This window comes from Cibotium barometz, chromosome 23, assembly GCF_041138505.1.
Source record: "Cibotium barometz isolate CiBa-2024 chromosome 23, ASM4113850v1, whole genome shotgun sequence".
Classification (NCBI taxonomy): Eukaryota; Viridiplantae; Streptophyta; class Polypodiopsida; order Cyatheales; family Cibotiaceae; genus Cibotium; species Cibotium barometz.
The window spans coordinates 22,661,585-22,686,728 of record NC_141068.1 but is presented as its reverse complement, the minus strand read 5'-3'; the positions used below and the strand labels follow the sequence as shown (position 1 = coordinate 22,686,728).

Genomic DNA, 25,144 nt, shown 5'->3' with positions numbered 1-25,144 from the left:
GGATGAGGAAGAGAACAAGGATGACTCTCATGACATTGAAGAATGGAAGGATTGCAATGAAGAAGCACATGAGGAGTCACTTGAAGACCATTCTTTCATCACGGAGGATGGTGAGTTTCCGTTTGATCCGGGAGGTAGAGTTAAGGAAAGCCTTGTGGATGGAGACATGCCTACAAATGCAGAAATTTCAGCTTGCATATGCTCTATCTCGCAAGAGTTGTTGGCGGGTTGCAAGAACCCAAGCACACTAAGGTTGGTGGAGACCATCAATGGGAGGGTTGCACATATTCTTGTGGATTCCGGGAGCACTCATAGCTTCATCAACTCTAAATCCATCAACTCTCTCAAACTCAACACAAAGAAGACACCTACAACGTTCCAAGTGCAAGTGGCAAATGGGGAAAGTGAGAAGACTAGCTTGGTTTGCCCTTCTACAAAAGTGGTTTTATCCTCTTCATACACTTGGGAAGGTGATTTGGTGGTTTTGGATATGGGTCCCATCGACATTATCATGGGGTGTGATTGGTTGGCTTCACTTGGTGACATTCACATGAACCTTCAACAAGGTTTCATGAGCTTTCTACATCATGGGCAACAAGTGGTACTTGCTGCAAATGCACCTAAGAAGCTCTCTTTGATCACTCCAAGGCGACTCAAGAAAGAGATTAAGGCTTTTGGCACTATCTATGTGTTACATGTTACCCAAGAGGGGATGGAAGGCAGTGGACAGCACATAGATGAGGAAATGGCAACTCTTCTTAAGGAGTATGAAGATATTTTGCAAGTGCCAAAGAGTCTACCACCTAAGAGGGAGATTGACCATGCCATAGTACTTGAACCAAATGCAAAGGTTGTCAACAAGCCTCCTTACCGTTTGTCTAAGGTAGAAAGAGAGGAAGTGGCTAAGCAAGTGCAAGATTTGCTTGCTATGGGTCTTATTCAACCTTCACAATCTCCATTTGCATCTCCCGTTCTCTTGGTGAAGAAGAAGGATGGATCCTTTCGCATGTGCATTGATTATCGTGACTTGAACAAGGTCACAATCAAGAATAGGTATCCCATACCTCGCATTGATGATCTTCTTGATGAGCTCAAAGGGGCAAAGTTCTTCACCAAGATTGATTTGAGATCGGGATATCATCAAATAAGGATGAAGGAAGGTGATGAAGAGAAGACATCATTTAGGACGGAAAGGGGATTGTTTCACTTCATGGTGATGCCCTTTGGTCTTACAAATGCTCCGGCCACTTTTCAAGCATTGATGAATCGGATATTGGCTCCCCTTCTTTTCAAGTTTGTGCTAGTGTTCTTCGATGACATCTTGATCTATAGCAAGAGCAAAGGGGAACATTTATGTCATGTGAAGCAAGTGTTTGAAGTGTTGAGGAAGCACAAGCTTTATGCAAAGGAGAGCAAATGCACATTCATGGTCAATGAAGTGGAATATCTTGGACACTTGGTGGGTGAGAATGGCATAAGGGCTGATCCTAAGAAAGTGGCATGTGTCAAAGAGTGGCCAACACCAAGCAATACAACTCAATTGAGAGGATTTTTGGGATTATCTTCTTTCTATAGAAGATTCATGCAACATTATGCATCCATTGCGGCACCTCTTACCGACTTGCTCAAGAGGGAGGCTTTCTTTTGGGATTCCATTGCCAACAAGAGCTTCAATGAGCTCAAGGAGTTGCTCACTTCAGCCCCTATACTTGTATGTCCGGATTTTGCAAAGACATTTTATGTGAGGGCGGATGCAAGTGGTAGAGGAATTGGGGCAGTTTTGTATCAAGAGCATGGAGTCATTGCATTTGAAAGTAGAAAGCTCACCGAAAAGGAGATGGGGCTTCATGTTTATGAGCAAGAGATGCTAGCCATACTTCATGCCATCAAGAAGTGGCATCACTATCTTTATGGTGCTCATTTCAAGGTGAGAAGTGATCATAGGGTGCTGAAATTTTTCCTCTCCCAACCAAATCTTTCTCCAAAGCAAAAGAGATGGCTGGCCACACTTCAAGGATATGATTTTGAGATATCCTACACACCCGGGAAGGACAATGTAGTGGCGGATGCATTGTCTAGAATGTGGGCATGCGCTACAACTTCAATCATGGAGGTATATAGTGAATGGATCAAGGGGATTCAAGAGGAATACCTCATCAATGAAGGTGCTGCTCATATTTATACCAAATTACAGCAAGGTGATGGTGGAGAGTTTCCTCATTACAAGCTTCACAATGGTCTCTTGTGGTACAAGGATAAGGTGTATTTGGTTCCTACCTCATTCTACATACCAAAGGTGCTTCATGAGATGCATTCTTCACCACTTTCGGGCCATCTTGGTGTACTCAAAACCTATGATAAAGTGAGCAAGAGTTTTTATTGGAAAGGTATATGGGGAGATGTGAAGAAGTTTGTGATGGAATGTGCTTCTTGTCAAAAGAATAAGGATAGCCATCAACTCCCAAGTGGTTTACTTCATCCATTACCTATTCCGGATGGTAAATGGACTCACATTTCTATGGACTTCATCACTCACGGGTCTACCAAAGACAAAGCATGGATGGGATCAAATATTTGTGGTGATTGATAGGCTTACAAAATCAGCCCATTTCATTGCTTCAAAGACCACTTATGGAGCATCTCATATTGCCAAGCAATTTTTGGAACATGTATTCAAGATACATGGCTTGCCACTCAACATAGTTTGTGATCGAGATACCAAGTTCATGGGGACTTTTTGGAGGTCATTATTTGAGAGCTTGGGTACTCAAATCACTCCATCTACAGCCTATCACCCTCAAACGGATGGGCAAACGGAGTGCACAAACAAATGGCTTGAGGTGTACTTGAGGCACTATTGTCATGACATGCAAACATCTTGGGATGAGTGGCTTTATCTTGCTGAATTTTGCCATAATTCAAGCAAGCATTTGAGTATTGGCATGTCACCATTTGAGGCTCTCTATGGATATCAAGTACATGTGCCATCGATAGCCTTCCGTGAAGACAAAGTGGTCAATCCATTGGCAAAAGAAGAGTTGGAAAGAATGAGACAACTTCTTCAACTTTGCAAGGACAATATGAAGAAGGCTCAAGATGTCATGAAGGCTAAATCATATAGGCACTACGTGTGGGTGGTTGTACAATAAAGATCCTCACTTAATACACCTTCCAAGTTGGCCAAGGAATTTTAACGCTGAGGTCTTCTAATGAAACATCACACCCTAGTAGTTGTACAGTTAAACATAATATGGTTTGATAAAAAATCAAAAATTTAAAACATTTGTGTCATAAATGTAGTTGTTGCTTGTCCCATATTTTATGTGTCACAAATATATTTATGGCCTGACCCAAATTTAAAAGAGGTAGACAATATGATCTTAAAATGTCTTGTTTTGACTACAATTCCATCCCCGCTTTGCACGCTAGAAAAGCATTTAATGGTGTTGATCTTAACTTGGTTTATTGAGTAAGTTTTTGCATATAATTTCTTTTTATAATTAATTATTATATGCTTCGAAGGTATGCAAAAGAGTAGTTTTTCTGTACATTACATATTTTTCTTGATTAAAGACAAATAGATACATAATTATGAGGTTACTATGGCTATATGGTCAAATTTCATTTTTAGGGATTAGATTTTCTAAGGTCTCTATTGGAAATTCACTTCAAAGTCTTAGAGCAGTTGAATATAATTGGTAAATTAATTTTATTCTTTAAATTAAGCAATAATTTTATGTGAGATAGGAGTGCTAAAACATGGTGAATCTATGAAAAACAATTTGGTTTAATTTGAGTAAGAAAAGGTATATTTTCATCCATTCTATCTGAAAATAGCTCTACTTGAATTATTTTTATATGAAAATGGCTTTAGAAAAGGTATATTTTCATCCATTCTATCTGAAAATAGCTCTACTTGAATTATTTTTATATGAAAATGGCTTTAGTTGAGTAGTTTCTTCCCTTCCAAGCCTAAACCTAACCCTAACTAGGCTTGGTAACCTAGCTTAGGTAATATACCAAGTCTAGGTGGAGACCCCTAAGGTGGTCATCCATGTGGGCACATGTGCGACATCACCTACACATTGGCATGCATTCCACCTCAATGAGCCATCTCAATGTACCACTTCATTATGAAGAGTTGCCACCTCACTCTAATTGCTACATCATTGGTCCATGCCATCAAAACATCCACCATATGGACATACCACATTATCCTTGATTTGGTGCCACATTTCATAGACATATATGCCATGTTAGAAATGTGTACTACCATGTCATCATCACTCCATATGCATGGGTGCATTCATTATAGTTTCACATGCATATAAAATAAATATAGCTAATTTATAGATAATCCATACATATGAATGCAAAATACACCTACTACAACGGATCTCCCAGCAAAACTTAGACTTGTTCTTATGGCTCTATCGATTATAACCTCTACTTATGCTAGTACCCTCTATGCAAGTGTTCACGGCCACGTACTAGATGCAGAATATTAACAGGAATACTACAATTGCTAGAACCACATGAAATGTAACAGTGTGCGTATATGTCTCCTACAAAGTGGTGAGCCGTGTCTCGTGCTCCAAACGGAGGGCCTGCATCTTGAACTCATGCTCATGCTGGGTCTCTACCAAAAAGGGTGCGCTCTTGCTCCTGAATATCAGCCATGGCATCCTCATCGAGGATGGGGGATAAACACGGCTCAAATAACTCCTCACAAAGCTCGTGGAGCTCTTTGTCATCCTGTTGTGGAATGGTCTCCTGTAACTGCTGAAGGGCTGCCTCTACATCCTCTACCCAGGATATAGCCTCCTGAGTGGCCCTCTCTACAAGATAGATTAACTAATGCAAGTGTTGGTTCATGTCGATGAAGGCACCTTGGACGCACTAGAGAGTGGATGAGGAGTGGTCAGAACTGTTTGCGGGAGACTTAGAAAGAGACCAACATGGGGAGTGGAGGAGGATGGTGGAGGTGAAGCTCGACGGAACAGGTGGTGGTGTTGTCGAGAGAGAAGGTGGTGGAGGGGATGATGAGGGAGGAAGAGGCTAGAGTAAGTAACTCATGTTTGTGTTGATGGGAGAGGGGAGAAGTGGAAGATGAGGTGGTGATACGGGGAGTAGGCACAGAAAAAATAGGTGAGGTAGGGCAAACTCGGGGTTGGACTACTACGGGAGGAACCTCTCCTTAAAGAGATTCCAAGATCTCTCTAGAAGGTGAGGAAGATGGGGGTGGCGAGGATAGTGGTGAACGATGGTGGGGCGACCAAGGAGACAAGGTGTGCTGCTGGTTTGGTGGAGGAAGGGATCCAGGGAAGGAGAATGGGAGGCGAGGATGCCCTGGAGGTAGTCGATGATGCCCTGGAGGTAGTCGATGATGAGGGTGGCGATGGCGGTGGCATAGATGACAAGGGTGGCAGTGTCAGCGTAGACGTCAATGAGAAGGGTGTCGATGATAAGGGTGAAGAAGGGACTGCAATCAATGGGATCGATGGTATCTCCAAGGATGCGGGCCTGAGTGTGAGGTCGTGAGGGAGAACCAGGGTCCCGATGGGGGATGGCTCTTAGGAAGAGCCATTGCGAGTGAGTGTAAAAATAGCATGCAATATGTGTGAATAGCGGACCAGTAAAACATAAGGCTGGTGTGCGTGTAGAAGTGAGTCAAGTGACAGCGGAGCAGAGGACAATGGCAGCCCAATAAAAGGGACGAGTGGTGTGCAAAGAGAGAAATGCATCAAACAAGGGGAGACGAAGTACTCCTAGTTGGGGATGAGGTGCGAGTCAGGTGAGGAGATTGTAAATGAAAGCATGTGGGGGATGAAGAGAGTCGGCCACACCAAGCTACTGGCATCTAGGGAGATGATGGGGGATACTGGGCCATGAGGGTATTTCTGTCAAGGAATCATCCCAGGGGGACTAATCCCTGAAGGTTAAGGACCTAATCATCCTCTGAAATCCCGAAATACCCCATCCCATCTACAGGCTTGGGAATAGTGGGAAACTGGAAGATCTCGGCTATATAGGCAGTGGTGAGGGATGCTCTTGGTGGCTGGGTCCACTAGGAAGGATCTACATAAGTCCTCGAATGTAGTGGAGAAGTCTAAGGAATCAAAATGAGCCAACCCTACTAGGGCAAGCTTGCCTGATGATAAAACATGAGACAAGGGAGGACCCAAAGGGTGGTGAGAAAATGATACCTCAGCTAGTGGTGATGACACGGTGGTGGCAGTGGCGACCATTGAGGAAGCTATACAAGACGTGCTGGTCAATGGTGGCCACAAGAGAGGTGGGCACTAGCAAGATCCGAGAAGTGGAGGTGGTCGGTGGTGGTGGTGAGCTGGAGAAGAGCGACGGTGGTAGCTCGAAGAAGAGCGACACTCCCGGGGTGGAAGTCAACCCATGGGTGCAGGCTCAACTATTGCTTGTTGCCAAGGTGGTGACAGGGGACTCCTCCATGGGGACGGCACCGATGGTTGCAAGGGTGGGGATATGGGTAAAAAGGGGTTGGTGGGAGCAGGAGAGGGGGATGCGGGAGAGAGAAAGGGGAAGAGGGGATCGGTGGAAAAAGAGAAGGTGGATGCGGGAGAGAGAAAGGGGAAGAGGGGGTCGGTGGAAAGAGAGAAAATAAATCAATAAAGAAAGATTAAAAAAATAAAAAAAAGAGGGTGGGAGAGAAGGGGATAGGAGAGACGTTTTTGTTTTGTTTTGTTTTTTTTGGGGGGGGATTTTTGGTCGGTGAGAAAGGGTGGAGGTGAAAGGAAACAAGGTGGTTGGTGAGGTGATGAATGAGAGGGGGGGTGTGGGTGGTCGGTGAGGTGAGGAGGTGAGAGAGAGACCTTCTGTTTTGTTTTTTGTTTTTTTGTTTTTTTTCCTTTTTTGGGGTTTTTGTGTTTTTTTTGTTTTGTTTTGTTTTGTTTTTACGTGTTTGTTGGAGTCACGTAGGAGGGGGGTGGCAAAGGAGAGGTTGAGAGGGGGTGGGAAAGGGTGAGGTTCGGTTGCGCAGGAGAGAGAGGGAGTGAGGTCACGACGTCGAGGGGGGTGGGGTGGGGTGGGTGCGCAAGAGAGACAAAAGACAGAGAGGGGGGTGGCGGGCGGTGGGTCGCGACGAGGGGGAGGGTGGGTGAGCTGGTACGAAGGAGAGAGGAGGGGGTGGGTTGGCCCCGCGGGGGAGAGAGGGTGGGGGGGTTTAAGCGTTCTAGCTCTACCATATGGTAGAGCTAGATCAATGCATTCTAGCTCTTCCATGTCACCACATGGTTGAGTTGGACTTCAAACCATTTTAGTTCTACCATGGGGTCTAGCTAAAATATTTTGATACAGCTCTACCACGTGCTAGAGCTGGACTTCAAATATTTCTAATTTTGCCATGGGATCGAGCAAGAATACTTTGATATAGCTCTATAACATGGTAGAACTGTTCTAGCTCTACCATGTGGCTGAGCTGGATCAATGCATTCTAATTTCACCACATTCTGATACCTGCTAGCACATTTTGTCGTGTCTTTTTAGAATCAAATGGAAAGAGTCTTTGCATCTTGGGTCATTTTGTAATGCAACTAAAGTCAACATTTTGGAACAGTATATATAGTTTAATGTTAGCATGCATAGTCACATTTGTTTTGTAATTATTTAAAATCTATCTTTGCATAAGAGTAGTCGTAACATGCCTTCCCCCCACATGCCCAACTTTATCATTAAGCATGCTCATTTTTTTCCAGGTCATGTGATTGATTCTAATTGGAAGAGGTAACTTCTTCATCACAGAGCATTACAGGCCTCTAAAGAGGTATCTTTTCCATATATATGATGGATATATGTGTTAAACCTGAGGCAATAATTGCTAAAACCTCTTCATCCAAGAAAATCCAGAGTGTACAAAGACAGTTGGTTCAGCGCTGTCTTGACCGTCTATGGGAAATTGATGCAAGGTTACGCTTTGTGCATCCCTCTGAGGAGGTTATCATACTGACATGGTATTTGTCAGACCCAATATGCGTACCCCTACGCAAAGAGGATGATAGGAGGGCTATTATTCTAAACCTCAATGGTTTGTTGTGCCATGTTGTTGAAACCCAATATGATGAGAAGGATCCTCCTTATAGCACCGAGTTGGTAAAATACCCAATTAACCAATATCATTATGTCCTATGTCACAAGGATGCACATGAGTTCTTAGATTGGTGTATTCGATTCTTTTATGTTTTTATTTGGAGCGCATGTAGGAGAACTAAGCTCTCTGGAATAATTGACACAGTATTTCCACAACAAAAGCCCAAGTTTGCAGGTGTTCTCTCACAAGAGCATTGTTCAAAAGCCACATGAGTTGTGCAGAATAGACAAGTTTTCTTTAAAAAGCTTGAGATCTTTTGGGGTCTCCATCCTTTGTACAACAAGAAAAATACATTGATAATTGATGATAGCTACTATAAGGTGTTTAAGAATGAGCGAGGAACCTGGTTAATAGTCCCAGAATTGTGCCATCAACCTTCCAAGGAAAGGTATAGTTTTTTGATAGAAGATTTAAGAAATTGGTTGTTTTTATGGTGCTACAGAATGAAGATCGGCAAGAGTATACATGGGATAATGCCTTTGAAGAAAAACCTAACCAATTCTCAGATGATGTGATGAAGAAATGACTTGAAGAAGAGAAATTGGAAGTAGAGAATAGAAAAAAGGCAGAGGTGTGGAAGCGAGGCTGATGCTGAGACAGAGAGGTAGGAACAACTTGAAATTCAAAGAAAGCAATGAGAGGAGGCTGAAGCTGAGGCAAAGAGGCAAGCAGAGAGTGAAAATCAAGCAAAGCAACAAGAGGAGGCATCATGAAAGTAATACACCACCATGAAGCTCATTTTGTTTGTCCCTATTATAATCAAATGTAGAGGATGCAAGTAATTTGGCCTTTTTTTAATGTAATAAAAGTCCATATATTGAAATATGATATTGTAATCAGGCCTCTTATGGAGCATATTGTTCAAATGTTTGCCTTTGTAAAGCATTGAGCGAATTCTAGCACAAGCAATAAATTCATGTTCATTTACAATGTCTTATTATAATTGAGTCATAAATGGAGTGCATCCTTCTCTAAGGGGACTCCTTTTATCCTTTTATCTTTTGGTCAAACTTTGCAAATTATTATTTTTTTAGTAGAGTAGGTGAAGACTTTTAACTATCATTTTGACAAAGGGCATCCTACTACAAGGAGACTCTTTCTATCTTTAATAATGTTAATTTGTAGTAGTTGTGTATATAAGGATACTTTCACAATGTCAAATTATAAATTCTTGTTTATTTAGTCTTTGTTCATTACAATGCAGTCTTAAAATTGGAGAGTGCATCCTACTCTAAGGGGACACTCAATATACAATCTCTTGTATCAATGTTTTTACTTGGGGGTCTAGATTGAACAAATGGTAGATCTTGGTTCTTTCAATGCGTTCTTGCTCCACGTGGTAGAGCTAGCTCAAAATTCTATCTCTACCATGTGGTAGAGCTAGAATCCCTTAAAATCAAGCTCCACCATATGGGATGGTAGAGCTAGAATTCTATGTCTATATCTACCATGTGGTGGAGCTACCATCCATTGAAGTCTAGCTGTATAATTTCATGGAGCTAGCTAGCTCCACCATGTGGTATCTTATTGAGCTCTAGCTCCACCATGTGGTGGAGGTAGTAGCCATGGTCTCTTCATGGAATTTTGGCCTTACCACATGGTGGAGCTAGTATCCATGTGTGGTAGACCTAAACCTATGGAAGTCATACAATACGACTAGAATTTTAAGTCTAGATCTACCGTTTGGTGGAGCTTGCATCCACTGAAGTCTAGCTCTATAATGTCCAAGTGGTTGAACTGGATCTAGAATGGATAAGTCATGGATCAAGAAATCCTTTTCAGCTCTATAATAGACAAGTGCTAGATCTAAAGTAAAGAGAGAAAGTGATTGACGTTGGACTTCTAGCCATGCTAGACACCTCAATATGAGCAACAAGGCAAATATCTCGCTACATTGTCCATTTCAGACAAATAACTACACGAGTTTTCTTCAAAAAAGTTCATTTTTTTGGGGTCTCCATGTTTTGTACAACAACAAGAATACATTGAAACTCGATTGAAACTCGATGATAGCTACTACAATGTGTTCAACAATCAAGATGATAATCAAGATAATAATTGAGAGAATAATCTAAGTGTGTGATCTTGTGAGTACACAAAATGAACATGCTTAAAAAGAGCTAAATACCTCATTCAACCAATACACCCCCATGACACTAGCACATTTTGTTACTCCCTTTTGTAATTGAATGTAAATGGTCTCTATTATAATAAAATATAAAGGGTCTTTGTAATCTAGCCATCTTTGGGAGCGTGTTGCAAGGCATTGAACATATTTTAACACAAAAAAATAAATTCATTTTCATTTACAATGTTTTATTATAATGGAGTCGTAGATGGAGTGCATCCTACTCTAAGGAGACTCCTTTTATCTATTGACAAAGTGCATCATACTTTAAGGGGACTCTTTAGTAGAATAAGCTTCATCAAAATGAAATCTTTTAACCGTAATTTTGACAAAGTGCATCCTACTCCAAGGAGACTCTTTCTATCTTTAATAATGTTAATCTGTAGCGATTGTATATTCTCAATTTATAAAATCTTGTTCATTTTGTCTTGTTCATTACAATGAAGCTTTAAAATTGGAGGGTGCATCCTACACTATAAGGGGACTCTCAATATACAATCTCTTGTATCAATGTTTGTAATTGGGGGTCTAGATCAATCAAATGGTATATCTTGGTTTCTTATGGACTGTAGAATGGCCAAGTGGTGGATCTAAAAATCTTTAAATCCTCCTCAATGTGTTGTAGCTCCACATGGTAGAGCTAGCTCAAAATTCTAGCTCTACCATGTGGTGGAGCTAGAACCCCTTAAAATCAAAATTACACCCCCATGATACTAGCACATCTTGTTACTCCCTTTTATAATTGAATGTAAATGGTCTTTGTAAATGGTCTCTATTATAACAAAATATAGAGGGTCTTTGTAATTTGGCCATCTTTGGGAGCAGACTGTTCAATTGTGTATCTTTGCAATGCATTGAACAATTTTTAACACAATAAATAAATTCATAGATGGAGTGCATCCTAGTCTAAGGAGACTCCTCTTATGCATCCTAGTCTAAGGAGACTCCTCTTATGCATCCACAAAGTGCATCCTACTTTAAGGGGACTCCTTTTATCCTTTTATCTTTTGGTCGTTAATGCAAAAGTTTTATTATTTCTTTAGTAGAATAAGCTTCATAAAAATAAAATCTTATAATCGTAATTTTGACAAAGTGCATCTTACTCCAAGGAGACTCTTTCTATCCTTAATAATGTTAATTTGTAATGGTTGTGTATATAAGGAATGTCAATTTTTCAAATTCTTGTTCATTTAGTCTTGTTCATTACAAAATGAAGTCTTAAATTGAAGAGTGCATCCTACTCTAAGGGGACTCTCAATATACAATCTCTTGTACCATTGTTTTTAATTGGGGGTCTAGATTGACCAAATGGTAGAATCTGATCTTGGGTTCTTATGGACTGTAGAATGGCCAAGTGGTGGATCTAAAAATCCTCTTCAATTGTAAAATGTACAAGTGGTGGATCTAAAAAATCTTGAAACCTTTCTATTTCTAAGATCAAGCTAGGTCCGATCTAGCATCACTTGATAAAGCAAACCATTTTAAATTTTATAGGTTGAAAAAGGTACATTCTAGATTAAATGCATTAAATTTTTTAATGTGGGAATGGGATTTTTCCCACTTTACCTAATACGGTCTTGCAATATATACAGGCGCATAGTGGGTAGTTTGATCTACATGAGCATTACTAGGCTAGACTTAAGTGATGTTGTTGAATTGTGTTATGCTGTTGGACTTGTGAGTCAATTTATGAAGGCTCCTAGGAAGACACACTTGGATGCGGCTAGACAGATTCTCAGGGACATAAATTCCATTGTTGATTATGGACTTTTATATGAGGTTGGTATTGAGATACAACTACATGGGTACACAGATGCTGATTGGGCTGGTAGTGTTATAGACAGGAGATCTACCAGTGGTTTTATATTCTCATTTGGGAGTGCTGTTATGAGTTGGAGTAGTAAGAAGTAGCCAACAACAATTGCCTTGTTGAGTACAGAGGCACAGTACATGGATGTTGCTATGGCAGCTTGTGAGATAGCTTGGTTTCAGAAGTTACTTGGTGATATGGTGAGCCCATGGATAGGGTAATTATCATTTATTATGACAACATGAGTAGCATATAGCTAGCCAATAACCCAGTATACCATGCTAGAACAAAGCACATTGAGGTGCACTATCACTTTGTGAGAGAGAAGGTTCTAGAGCAGGTGATGTAGATCTAGTATATGTTAGCACAGAGTGTTAGGTGGCTGACATCTTCATCACGAAGAACAGCGAGTCATGAAAAATGTTCAAAAAATTGTGCATTCACTTAAATCCATTTTTTGAAAAAAAAACAAAAAATGTACCTTTTTTCAAATTTATGGATACAAACGATATACTTTCATGTCAAACATTTTTAAAAAACCACTTTTGTGGAAAAAAAATGCATAAAACATTACTTACATTTTACTCTAAACCCAAAAATGTCCAATTTCAAAAAATAATTGCAAAGGAGAAGAAACTCTTCAAATAAACTAGAAGAGTCATTGGACCTTTTTCTTAAAAATATCAATTATTTTCTAGCGTAAATGTCCAGAATTTTTTAACTCAAATCCATACACAAGAATTTCTATATCATAAAAATTAAGCATATCCACATGTCGATGAATTACACTTTTTTTTCCTTTTTTACTTTATTTAAGAATCTGTAGATCATACTTTCTCTTAGCATGGATAAGTTTTGTACCAATACACATTTCTAGACTACATGTTGTATCTAGCGTGTTATGTATAAACTAATAGGTGGTAAAATTGATGTTACTTTTACACCCAATATAATTTAATGAAACTCTCTTACATCGGGCTAGTTCTTGTCTAAGAAAATAAAATTTCTTTGTATACAAAATTGATCCAATGGTTGAATTTAAGCATATTTTGATATTAAGATAGGTAGGTATATGGACTCCATGGCCATAGAAAGGTCTATTGAAAACAAATGTCTCTAGATTTAGATAGAAATCCAACGATTCAAATGGTCAAATTTTAGACAGTACTGAGTACTATAATTTATCACTTTACTTTATTTTGATTTAATAGTTCGATTTTGAGTTATAATCTTTGCCAAAATATAGTTTTTAGTTTATAAATAGCAGTTAGATTTTGAACCATGAAAATGATAATAGTTGTCGTTTTGAAAAATTAATGAAGATTTGGATTCTAGAATCCACTTTGTTGACGAAGTGGATTCTGGAATCCAAAATCCTATGACAAACTAACGTTTGTATCGTGATAATGAAATTTTTGGCCGAAAAAAGAAAAATTTTGGTCCAGAATAATTTTACTTTTATTGGACGACTCAGAAAAGAATTTGTTGATGAGAATTTGGATTCCAAATTTTCGTCAATGGATTGAAATTTTCATTGATGGAAATTTTTCCCATCAAAATTTCATCGGCAAAATTTTTTCCGTTGATACCTGTCGAAATTTCATTGACGGATTTTTTTCCGTTCAATAGAATCAATGGAATTTTTTATGTCGAAAATTCTATCAATGGAAAAAATTCCATTGATGAAAAAAACTTCGTCGAAAATTTCGTTGAGAGAATCCAAATTCTCATCGACAAAAAAATTTCCCGTCAAGAATTCTGTCGAGATGAGAATTTGGATTCAAGAAGAGGCCCTAGTAGTTTTTCCTATGCTGAAAGAGGAAAAGCTTTTGGGTGGGCCCCTTGAAGAAATCACTGAGGCAGGCATTAATAGCTCCCATGAGAAAGGGAATAGCTAGTCCAAACTAGTGTCAGGGTGTGGCTCTCATTTTCCTGCTCTGCAAGAATTTCCTACCTCTTAATGTTGAATATCCAAACTAGGTGAGAATATTGTTTCTCCCATCCCACCTGAAAAAGGTACTACGAGCATACCCTCCTCAAGAAAAGGGCACTAGGGCACCAAATTCCATAGAAAATAATGTTTAACAAGATTTTATCATTCAACACTAAAGGGCTAACTGACCCAAATAGAGCTGCAGTAATCAAGAATTGGTTTTTTGGAGAAACAATGTCTCTTGACTATATATGTTTGTAAGAACTCAAGGTGGAAGAAGGCTTTGTCCCATTAACAAGGTAGTGGTAGATTTGTGGTAGGAATTCACACCAAGGCCAAAGCCACCCTGGGCTACATATACGGGACCCTTTGCATAGATGGGGGTTCGTTAAAATGAACACTGGATTTGAGTGGTACATAATCTTGGTGTATGCTTCTGGTGTGGTTGAACTATGGCACTCTATGCAACCTACTGGCAGGGGATTTCAATATGGTGGAGGAGCTGAAGGACAGATACATCATTGGGTTTGGGGCTTGCTTTGAAAAGACATTGACCTTAGAGCATGGATGGATTGCAAATGACAGCATGACTTGGCGGATTTAGATTGTAGCCATGAATTCACCTAGTCCAATGGCAAAAGTGGTGATCACATTAGAAAGGCCAGACTAGATAGATGCTATGCTAACACCTCAATTTCTTTGGAATATAACAACATGCAAGTGAAAGCTCTCAACTCCATCTAGTTTGTCGGAGCATAAACCTATCTTGATCATAGAAGTTGGAAAATTACACTAAGGAATGAAAAGATGTAGGAGAGAAGAGAGCTTGAGCTCTTGCAAAGCACACACACACACTCACACAAACCCTAGAAAAGAACACGTAAGGTGAGAAGCTAAAAATTCTTCTTCTTCTTCACTGTTAAAACCCTAAGATCTCTCTAGATAATTGTTATGCATAAAACATGCATAAATCAGGCATAAACTCAACCACCCAACCACCCCCGAGCCCAAGGGATGCACACATGAATCATAAATGAAATACATCATACCTCTACCTTGATGTCCCATACCATCAAGAGGTATAACTCCAATCCAATAGCATGTAGCTATAGTATGAAATGGTAGAAGAGTAGATATGGATCTCTACACAAGAGACCATAGCATAAGCCTCAAGCTTCCTAGCCTCCAAGCCTCCAAAGCTCCCTTGAGTGTGCCCCATGCCCCTATTATATAGGAGGGCCCTCAAGTGACTCTTGACTTTCTATTTCTCATGTGTGACCCTTGGATGCCTGACCCTAACCTTAAACCTTAAGGTTAGTCCTAACCCATGCTCCACTAGAGCTTGTTCCCATGCTCCCATGCTCACAAGCCTAATGTGGGTTAGCCTCCTAGTATATGCACACATAATGTGTATATAACATAACAAACATAATGTACATATAACATACTTCCCCTCTCTCAAAACATTGCACTCTTGCAATGAAAAGAAGGAGAACTGCGCTGAATAATCTCAACCGACTCCCAAGTCGAATTCTCAATTTCCTTATCTTTCCACCTTATTTTAACCTCAAGGATTAGTCAACTATAAATTTTCCTTTCCCTGAATTCAAGTACCTTATCAGGTTTATGTGGAACATAGGATAATTCATCGACTTCAACGAGTTCTTGAGGAGTAACTGTGTCATCCTCACCTCCCAGTTTCCCTTTCAATCTATCGATATGAAAGACTGGATGAACTCTAACAATTGGAGGTAGTTTTAGTTCATACGCAACCGTGCCAATCCGATATATAACTCGAAATGGACCACAATATCTAGGAGATAAACTCGAGCATTTTTCCATTGACAAAGTCTGAGAATCTTGAGGAACATTAAAATAAACCAACGCTTCTGGTTCAAAAAACCGAGATGAGTGTCCCCTATCAGCATAAAACCGTGCCCTATCATGAGCACTCCTGATAGAATCCCGAGCTTCGGTCAGAATTTCCTGCATATCTCGCAAGAAATCCCTCAATGCATCAAGCTCGATGTCCTTAAGACTGATATCAATAGGTGCCCTGGGTTAATACCCATACATAAGGTATGCATGGACTAAAAAATAATAGCCGTAAATTTAGAACTATTATAGGCAAATTCCATCATTAGAAGATATTTCCCAATATGATGATTTTCTAGAGACATATGCACAAAGCATATACACTATAATCTGATTCATACACTTTGTTTGCCCATCAGACTATTGCGGATGATCAGAACAATTCACATTCAAAGTAACTTCCTCGTTGTAAACCATTCGGAATAATATAGGAAAACATGGCATTATAACAGCAGAAACTAGGGATTCATCGGCGCCCCGACATATCCACATCTGCATATGGAATAATCAACGCCTCGAGTTATCCATATCAACATAGAGAATCATCAACGTCTCGATGAGACACATATGTCCATCCGTAAACCTATCAGGTTGATTGTGTAAATCACCTAAAGTACGGAACTAAAGAAAGAAATGCCAACAAAGGAAGAATCCAAATTTCCTTATCCGAACACAACAAGATAAACTTGTTTGAATTCTAAAGAAAGAGATTTCAACAAGTGAAAATGCCGATGAGATTGCCATCATCATAACATGTAGGCTATAGATAAAAGATGTTTATCTAAAGAATGCCCACACTATAACTTCTAGTGAATTTAGAAAATAAGATTGTCTTTGAATGTTGAGGTCAACATGCTAAGTGATGTAAGCAAAGCAACAATCTTGAGCCCAAATTATCCCATAAGATAATATATGTGAGGGATCACTAGCGTCCCATACCACCATGATACCACCCATACATACCTTAACAATTTGAAACTCTCTAGTATGCCATCTAGAAAAATATGAATAAAATCCTGTATAAAAGGAATAAGATGGCCTTATCCAGACTTTCAGATACTAAACCTGTCTTTCTTGAGACTACATCAAGGAATAAATCCTTTTGAGTACATCATTAGAAAAGAAATTGAATTATTGGCGCCTTTCTAATGATAACTACCCAAAACATAATAAAGTTAGGGTAGAAAAATAACTCACCTAGATACATAAGCAACTAGGTATCCGAGTTGGAATATGTACAAGAGTACAAGGAACATAGTCCAAAATTATGTGCAAAAAACAAAGGCAAATGCTACCTTCAAAGCACATGTAATTATTTAAAAGATCAAAAGATCCTTATAAAACCATGGATAAAAGCATAGAAGCTCCTTCAATCCATAAATACCATAGTTGATCATAAAAATCAATGCATACCATCTAATGGACATAAATCATGCCAAAAGAAGCATTAAAATTGGTGGCCAACTCATCAATCCAGAGTATATGAATGTTATGTTGTTCAAAAAACTTCAAAGTAAGAAAGTGAAACACATGTGTGTAGCACTCAATAAGAAATCCCTAGACACAAGTGATCTAGGCAGAACCTGATGAGTCCATATAAAACTTGGAAAACATCCAATAAAATCCACCAAAACAAACCGATCAGCTAACCCATGATAGAGGCTTAAGAAATTAAGTACAAACCACACTTAAAAAAGTGTAAAATAAATTATCATGGAAAAGTGTCAAAGGTGAAACACACTTTGAACGTAAATTATAGCCATAAAAAGAAATTAAGGAACATGTCCAAAAAGAATGGCTAAATCATGGTAAAAAATCATGAATACATCGTTTAGAATTAATCCAAACATAAATATCTATTAATACGAGGTATAATCGTATTAATAAAATATACGAATAACCCGCATCTATCTAATGTCAGCACGAGAAAACGTACTTCAACATTAAATAACCCTCGAAAATATTAAATTCTCGAGAAAAAGAATTATCATGATATTTTTCTAATTTTTTCAAATTTATAGGGCCTCAAAATATAATAATTTTGAAGTCCACCAAACCTATCTTATGGCATTCCAAACCTATATTTTTCCAGAAAATTTTTAGCAATTAAATTTACCAAAATACCATTGATATTTAAAAAAATACCAATTTTTAGGATTTCTAAATATAATATCTAGAATATTCCTAATTTTCCCTGAGAATCCCATCGTTCACGAAATTTTCAATTTCGCTCGACAATTCTCAAATCCAATGAAAATTTTTAATTTTAATGGATTTTTCTAATTTTCTAGGTCAAAAAATATAATTTTAAAGGAATTTGAATGGTCACGGGCATCCGAATGGACACACCACATGCCAAACACCAACCCCACATTTTTTTGAAATTTAAAATAACCTTTGTCTAATTTTCAAGAATTTTTTGAAAATTTTAAATTACCCCGAACGCATTTAGAATACGAACGGTCAAAAAATTTCGGAATTCCAACGGTTTTCCTGGAATACGGAAAGCCAAAAGTTTTGGAAAAATGAAAAGACAAAAAAAAATCAGAATGTGAAAGGTCAAAGGTTTCCGGAATACGGAAGGTCAAAAGTTTTTCCGGAATTCGGAAAGCCAAAAGGTTTCGGGAAAATGGAAAGCCAAAGGTTTTTCGGAAGATCAAAAGCCAAAAATATTCAGAGAAGAAATTTTCAGAGATTTTTTCCCTCAAATCCCATATTTTTCAGTATTTTCCAGGCTTTTTTCAAGCTTTTTTCTAAAATATTATCAAAAAGCTATTTTAAAATAAAAAACTCATTTTTAAAAAAATGAAAAAAATAAAAATTAAGCTTTTATTAGCTTATATACTGGAATTTGATTTTTTAAGGGGGGACATTTTTCGCTGGCGGCTGCGCAGCCCCCCCCTCCCGTCGCCTGCGCGAATGAGAGTGAGAGAGAGAGGGACTCTCTCTTCTCCCCTCTCTCCTCCCTTTCCTCTCCAAATCCATCTTCCTCCTCCAATCTCTCCTCTATTAACCACAGGGAGATTATTTTAATCTTAATTAAGATTTTTAATTAAACTCTTAATCATAATTAACATTAATTATGATTAATGTTTAATTTAAAAATTTCCTTTTTAAGAGAAATTTCATGGAAAAATGAAGGAAATATCAGATTTGAGAGGCGGAGAGGACCCCACGCCCACGGGAGAGCAATTTATGCATCAACACGCTGTCCCCTACTGAATTTCAGTAGCAAATTGACAGAAATTTGATCGCATTCCCGCGGAAAAAACTCGTAAAAATGTATAAAAATACATTTTTAATCATAAAAATGCTCAAAAAATTCCTAAAAAATTAGGAAAAAAATTCTAAAAAGTCTAGAAATTCAGGGAATCCATTCTACAAAAATATCCACCATAAACTTTATGGTATTTTTGTAAAAAATTCCATTAATGCTCGATTTTAACCATAAAAAATAGAGAAAAATAGCATTAACTTACGGTATTCCCCCGCAACGTCGATTCGTCCATTGAATTGTAGTTACACATGTTCCAATCACCATATCGATGATCCATGTGCAATTCATCAACACAAATCAACAAAAAATAACATTTTACTAGTAAATATTAAAATTTACAAAAAAAAAATCAATAATTAAATAGAGATTGCTCTGATACCACTGTTAAAACCCTAAGATCTCTCTAGATAATTGTTATGCATAAAACATGCATAAATTAGGCATAAACTCAACCACCCAACCACCCCCGAGCCCAAGGGATGCACACATGAATCATAAATGAAATACATCATACCTCTACCTTGATGTCCCATACCATCAAGAGGTATAACTCCAATCCAATAGCATGTAGCTATAGTGTGAAATGGTAGAAGAGTAGATATGGATCTCTACACAAGAGACCATAGCATAAACCTCAAGCTTCCTAGCCTCCAAGCCTCCAAAGCTCCCTTGAGTGTGCCCCATGCCCCTATTATATAGGAGGGCCCTCAAGTGACTCTTGACTTTCCATTTCTCATGTGTGACCCTTGGATGCCTGACCCTAACCTTAAACCTTAAGGTTAGTCCGAACCCATGCTCCACTAGAGCTTGTTCCCATGCTCCCATGCTCACAAGCCTAATGTGGGTTAGCCTCCTAGTATATGCACACATAATGTGTATATAACATAACACACATAATGTACATATAACATTCACACACAAAAGAGGTCTACAAAAGAGATAAAGTGACTAACACACATACTAGAGTATATACAAACGGTCCATAATGTGAACACCCTAAGTGGAGTGGATAGGTGTGGACTAGTCAGTGCAATCTAGCTATAGAAACTATTGAGAAGATATGTCGATGCCAGCTACCAAACACGCCAGCAATTTACAAGCTCATTCTGTAACCTTCCCTGTCCATTGTTCTTCTCAAACTTGATGATGGAGATCTCTAATCCATCACTTCCAACCGTGCCATTAAGAAGATCAGAACCATCCACAACAATCTCTAACCTTATGTGGTCATCGCTTGCTCTTTCTTCGGTGCCTTCTATGCTATTATAAACTGCAACCAACAAGATATTAAAATATGCAAGCTTGGGATCCACATCCATTTCATCATGCTTCTTTGTAGGCTCAACAGGCTTAAAGGCATTTCTTTATCGGGGGCAAGTAGCAGATGTGCCTTCAACAGTTTGCAAATATTACTAATAGTATGGTTAGGAATGACCTTCAATATATCAAGGCATTCTTGGAGTGCTTGAAATTTTTTTGTGTTGCTTCTGGTTCTAAAATAAATCACACAAAAATGGGGATGAAAACTCTAATCAAAGACCCCCCTCTTTGGCTGTGTGATCAGGGGTGTAAGATTAACTCTATGGGAAGGATTTTCAGACTATTGGGCATTCCCATGGGATTTGGTGTTAGCATTCACCAACCTTGTAAATGGATGCTTAATAAAGTCAAGGAAAACATTGACCGATGGAAAGGTTACTAGCAAGGAAATAGCATGTAGAATTCTAGTTTTAAAGCATATATTGATTCCTTCTTGTATATACTTCCTCTCCTGTTCCAATGCTGACATCAAGACCTTGGATACTTTGTGCAGAAGCTTTTTGTGGAGTGGAGATGTAGATTTCATCAAAGTTCCTAAAGCCTCATGGAAGGTATGTACTTTGCCAAAAATAAAAAAGAGGATGGTCTTGGAATTCCTGATATAAAAGAGCTGGCAGATAGGATGTGTTCAAAGTGGATCATTAGAAGCCTGTCCCATGCTAATGAGGATTGGACCATTCTTTTGCATCACCATATTACTTCTTTCTTTTCAGTGGTTGGGCTACCTAGATGGAAGAACTTACCTTTTCTCACCCTTTGTGTCAGTAAGGTTGCAATTAAACCCAAGGGAAGTGAACTAGTTAGGAATTTGTGGAATGTATGGAACAATTTTAGAAATTGGATCACCCCATCTAATAATTTGAAGTTCAAAGCTTACATACTTCATTTTGATTCCATATGGCTATTGATAGTGCTTTAGAATGAAATAGGGAAGGATCTATTTTCAACTACTTATTACAAACTATAGAACAAGGGTGTATGCATACGTGGGGTGACCTTTGGGAGTATAATCATCAGAAGTGGCTGTCTAGAAGAGAGTTGAGGGAAATGTTCATGTTGAATGAAGATGATCTGGACACTCTGTTTTAACAGGGTTTCTCTCTGGAATAGAGAGTTATCTCAATATATTCAATTGAGAGGCCTCTTCTTAGTTAGGGCCATCACTTGGTCAAGTCATGACAATTTGCTACCTATTCCTCATTTTACAGAGATGAATTGCTCGTCTGTGTGCTCAACAAGAGATGGTTGCTCGTCTGTGTGCTCAACAAGAGATGGTTGCTCGTCTGTGTGCTCAACAAGAGATGGTTGATTAGATGGAACAACCATCAATGGGAATTTAGATTTGAGCATAGGTGGTCTAAAGTTATCTCCCCAAAAATGTGATGTCTTCTTTGGCTCATTTTGCATAGGCCCTCTAGAATAATGGTAGAGCTTTGAAGTTTGGCTTAGGCAATGGTCGGTGTAAGATGTGCATGCGTGACATTGAATCCATCCCTCACATCGTTCTCACTTATGGGAAAATTCAGGATGCACGCCTATTTCTCCAGCAGTGTATCACTCAAATTCACCCAAAAGCCCTTTCATGGTGGAAAGAAATTCTTCTTGTGGAGAAGCTCCCCGCTAATCTACACGACTATGGAATACTATTAGAGCATGTTATTTATGGTCTATCTAATTTTTCAAGAATCTTCATGTCTTTCAAAAAAGAAACAATCCAATCTTTTGGCAAGTCTGAAGTTTCACATGAAAGTGCAGATCAGGACAGCTTGAAAGAATCCAAGAAGAAATTGGTTGCAAATATCGAAGACCTTGAACTTTCTGAACAATATTTTATGGACGTGTGGCGACGCCAATGCTGAATATTCTCTGGAAGATCGTATTCGGATGAAGAAGAAAAAAGTGGTGGCATCCTGGATAAAGGATAAGAAGCTGGAAAAGCACACTTTGGAACTAGTGTAGTTTCAAGGCTGAGCTAGATGTTTAAGCTTTTGGTTAAGCTGTTTATAGCAAATTGGCAACTTGCCTAGTCTTTCTGTACGCGAAAAGCACTAATGTTTTCCTTTTTACGTTTCATCAAATTTTAAGGCTCTTTAAAAGAAAAAAAAGTAATAAAGTGATAGATCACGGAGAAAAGAATATGAGAAATCAAATCATTTCAATATATATATATATATATATATATTTCAGAGAGAAGAGATCAAAAAAGGTGGAATTGATTTTTTTTAAATGCTTGTGTCCTTTTTACTGTGTTCAATTTTTTAAAACTATGATTGTCCCCACTTTATTTTCTAGCATAGCATGTGGACCATTAATAAGGTGTATAAATAACGGGGGGTGCCTCGGCTACAATACGCTCTGATCAACTTCTCTCCTCCTCCTCTACGTTGTTTTGCACTTCAATCAGTTGTTGTGTGACAATGTGTGTGTGTGTGTGTTATGGGTCGCCCACGTGTGAAAAGTCCTAGGAGCAAGTGACTGTATAAGTCACTTTTGGGACAATTTATACATCTTTTTGATGAGCTCTCCCTCTTGAGAACCTATGTATATACTCCATTATGAGTGCAAACCGTGGTACTCCGATAGAGTGCACTGTTTTCCTTTCTCGTAAAAACAAGCATAGCTTGTTGCCTACTGTAACAGTTAGAAAGGCTGTAACGTATTATTTTTATATGAGGAAACAAGCATAGCCCCGGCACTATAGTGACAAAGCCCGTAACATATTCTTTTTATATGAGAAAATATTATTGTGAATAAAAATACCAACAACCACCTTTCGAGTCTTGATGGTGTACATGCATTGAAATGATACATATAGAATTTTAAGAATGCTCTATATACACATGATGGATGGGCCAAGATTGTGTTTTTTTCGATCATGTTTATGAAACTCTTTATTTCAAAAATTTGAGTATTCTTCTACTTTCTATTGATAGTGAGAGAATTTTATGTGGCATCAAAAAGGTATGCAAATGTCCAAACTCTCTAGGTTATTTGTGCCCAATTCAAACTCTTATCACCGCCTCAATATCAAGCTCTAGAGTTTCTTTGGAATTTTCAAAGTCCAAGTATAATTAAAGAAAAACGATCCACGTGGGCGGCAAAAGAAAAACGTTGGCTGATTTAAAATATAATTAAAGAAAAACCAAATATATTGTAGAAGCGTGTCGACCAAGAAATGTGGAATAAACGAAGGAATTCTCAGCGCTTACGGCAGTGAGGAACGTGTAGCGTAATTTGAAGTTAAGCTTCTTTATTTAACACCCCTTTTTTTTTGTCTTCTACTTCTTTTTTAATATATATTTCAAGCTCTTTCAAAAAAAACAAGAGTAATAAAGCGATCAGGGAGAAAAATCAAATCATTTCACGCGTGTGCCATTTTTATACTGTGTTCTATTTTTTCTTGAAATTACACCTGTGCCCACGGGCCACTTTATTTTCCAGCAAATAAGGTGTATAAATAGCGGGGGGGCTGTTCGGCTATACAATATATGCTCTGATCAGCTCTTCTCCTCTACATTGTGTGAACAATAATAATATCATGGCTATCAAAATGGGAATAGCATCCGTATTGCTGCTCATTCTTTTTGTAGCCTCGGGTAATTACTAAGGCGCGCCGCGGATTTAAATAATATATCGTTCGGCGCTAGTAGATTCTTAATTCCCAGCTTCTTAGTCAGATTTAAAAGGCCTAATTAATTTTTATTTGTATTTTTAAACATGGAATGATCTGCATCATGCAGGCGGAAGGTGGGTTCTGGTGAATGCAACCCCCACGATCTATGTCCACAATCAGTGCAGCTCAACTATGTGCGCCAAGTATTGGGTACCCAACAACGGAGTCGGCGGGGCGTGCTTGGAGCTGGCGGCAGGGCAGACCTGGACTGTAGATGCATCGCCGAGCTGGTCAGCTGGGACGGTTTGGGCTATTGTAGGGGGCTGCTCGGGCCAAGCATGCAACACTGGTCCACCGTCCGGCGTCTCGCAGTTCGAGATCACGGTGGACGGAAGCAGCAGTCTGGACTACTATGATATCTCCGTCTTGGCAGGCTTCAATGTGGCTCTCGACGTGGTTCCTACAAACGGCGCTTGTGCTTCGGTGGACTGTACTGGCACAACTGCGAGTAGTTGCCCAAATGGCTACTACAACGGATCTCCCGACGCAACGAAGACTTGCGCTTATGGCTCTACCGATTACAACCTCTACTTGTGCCAGTAGGCCGCCGCAGGGGCCTCATATATATATATATATATATATATATATAACACGTGGCGTCCATGGTGGCCACTCGGGCAGGCAGGCAGAATAAAGCTTTTATGATGAGCTATCATGGTTGTAACTTCCAAACATATTTTAGGATGCTCTAATCTTACTCAAGTTGATCACCTATAATAACCTTATAATGTCTAAGCTCATATTAAAGCTCCTACAGAGTTATATACTATGGAGATCTTATGATCAGCTATTATGGTTGTGCCTTTTAAATTGATAATTGCATGATCTGATATCTTGTTAGATGGTTTGATAATTCTGTGTGCCCATCCAAAAGGATGCATGGACTACTCGGAGTAGGACTAGATGGACTTATTTGCGATTACATCCTCGTTTACAAATTCAAGCTGAAATTGGTGGGTAGGTCCATAACATGTATGAGATTAAAGGTTATTTAATGAAAGTTTAAAGG

General features: G+C 38.9%; 1 protein-coding gene across 2 annotated transcripts in view; it reads left to right on the top strand.

Annotated features, from left to right (window-relative positions):
• LOC147625751 (pathogenesis-related protein 1A/1B-like) overlaps positions 1–24,904 on the top strand; it is a 30,609-nt gene extending 5,705 nt beyond the window's left edge. The window contains exons 1-2 of one of the 2 annotated variants that reach the window (XM_086817303.1): positions 23,898–24,058; positions 24,203–24,904. In XM_086817303.1, coding sequence (XP_086673429.1) covers positions 24,001–24,058; positions 24,203–24,678 — 534 coding nt within the window. In that variant the 5' untranslated portion in view covers positions 23,898–24,000 and the 3' untranslated portion in view covers positions 24,679–24,904. Of the gene's footprint in view, positions 1–23,897; positions 24,059–24,202 lie in introns of those variants that run through there. The other variant, XM_086817304.1, reaches the window with a different exon arrangement.
• The last annotated feature ends 240 nt before the right edge of the window (positions 24,905–25,144 follow it).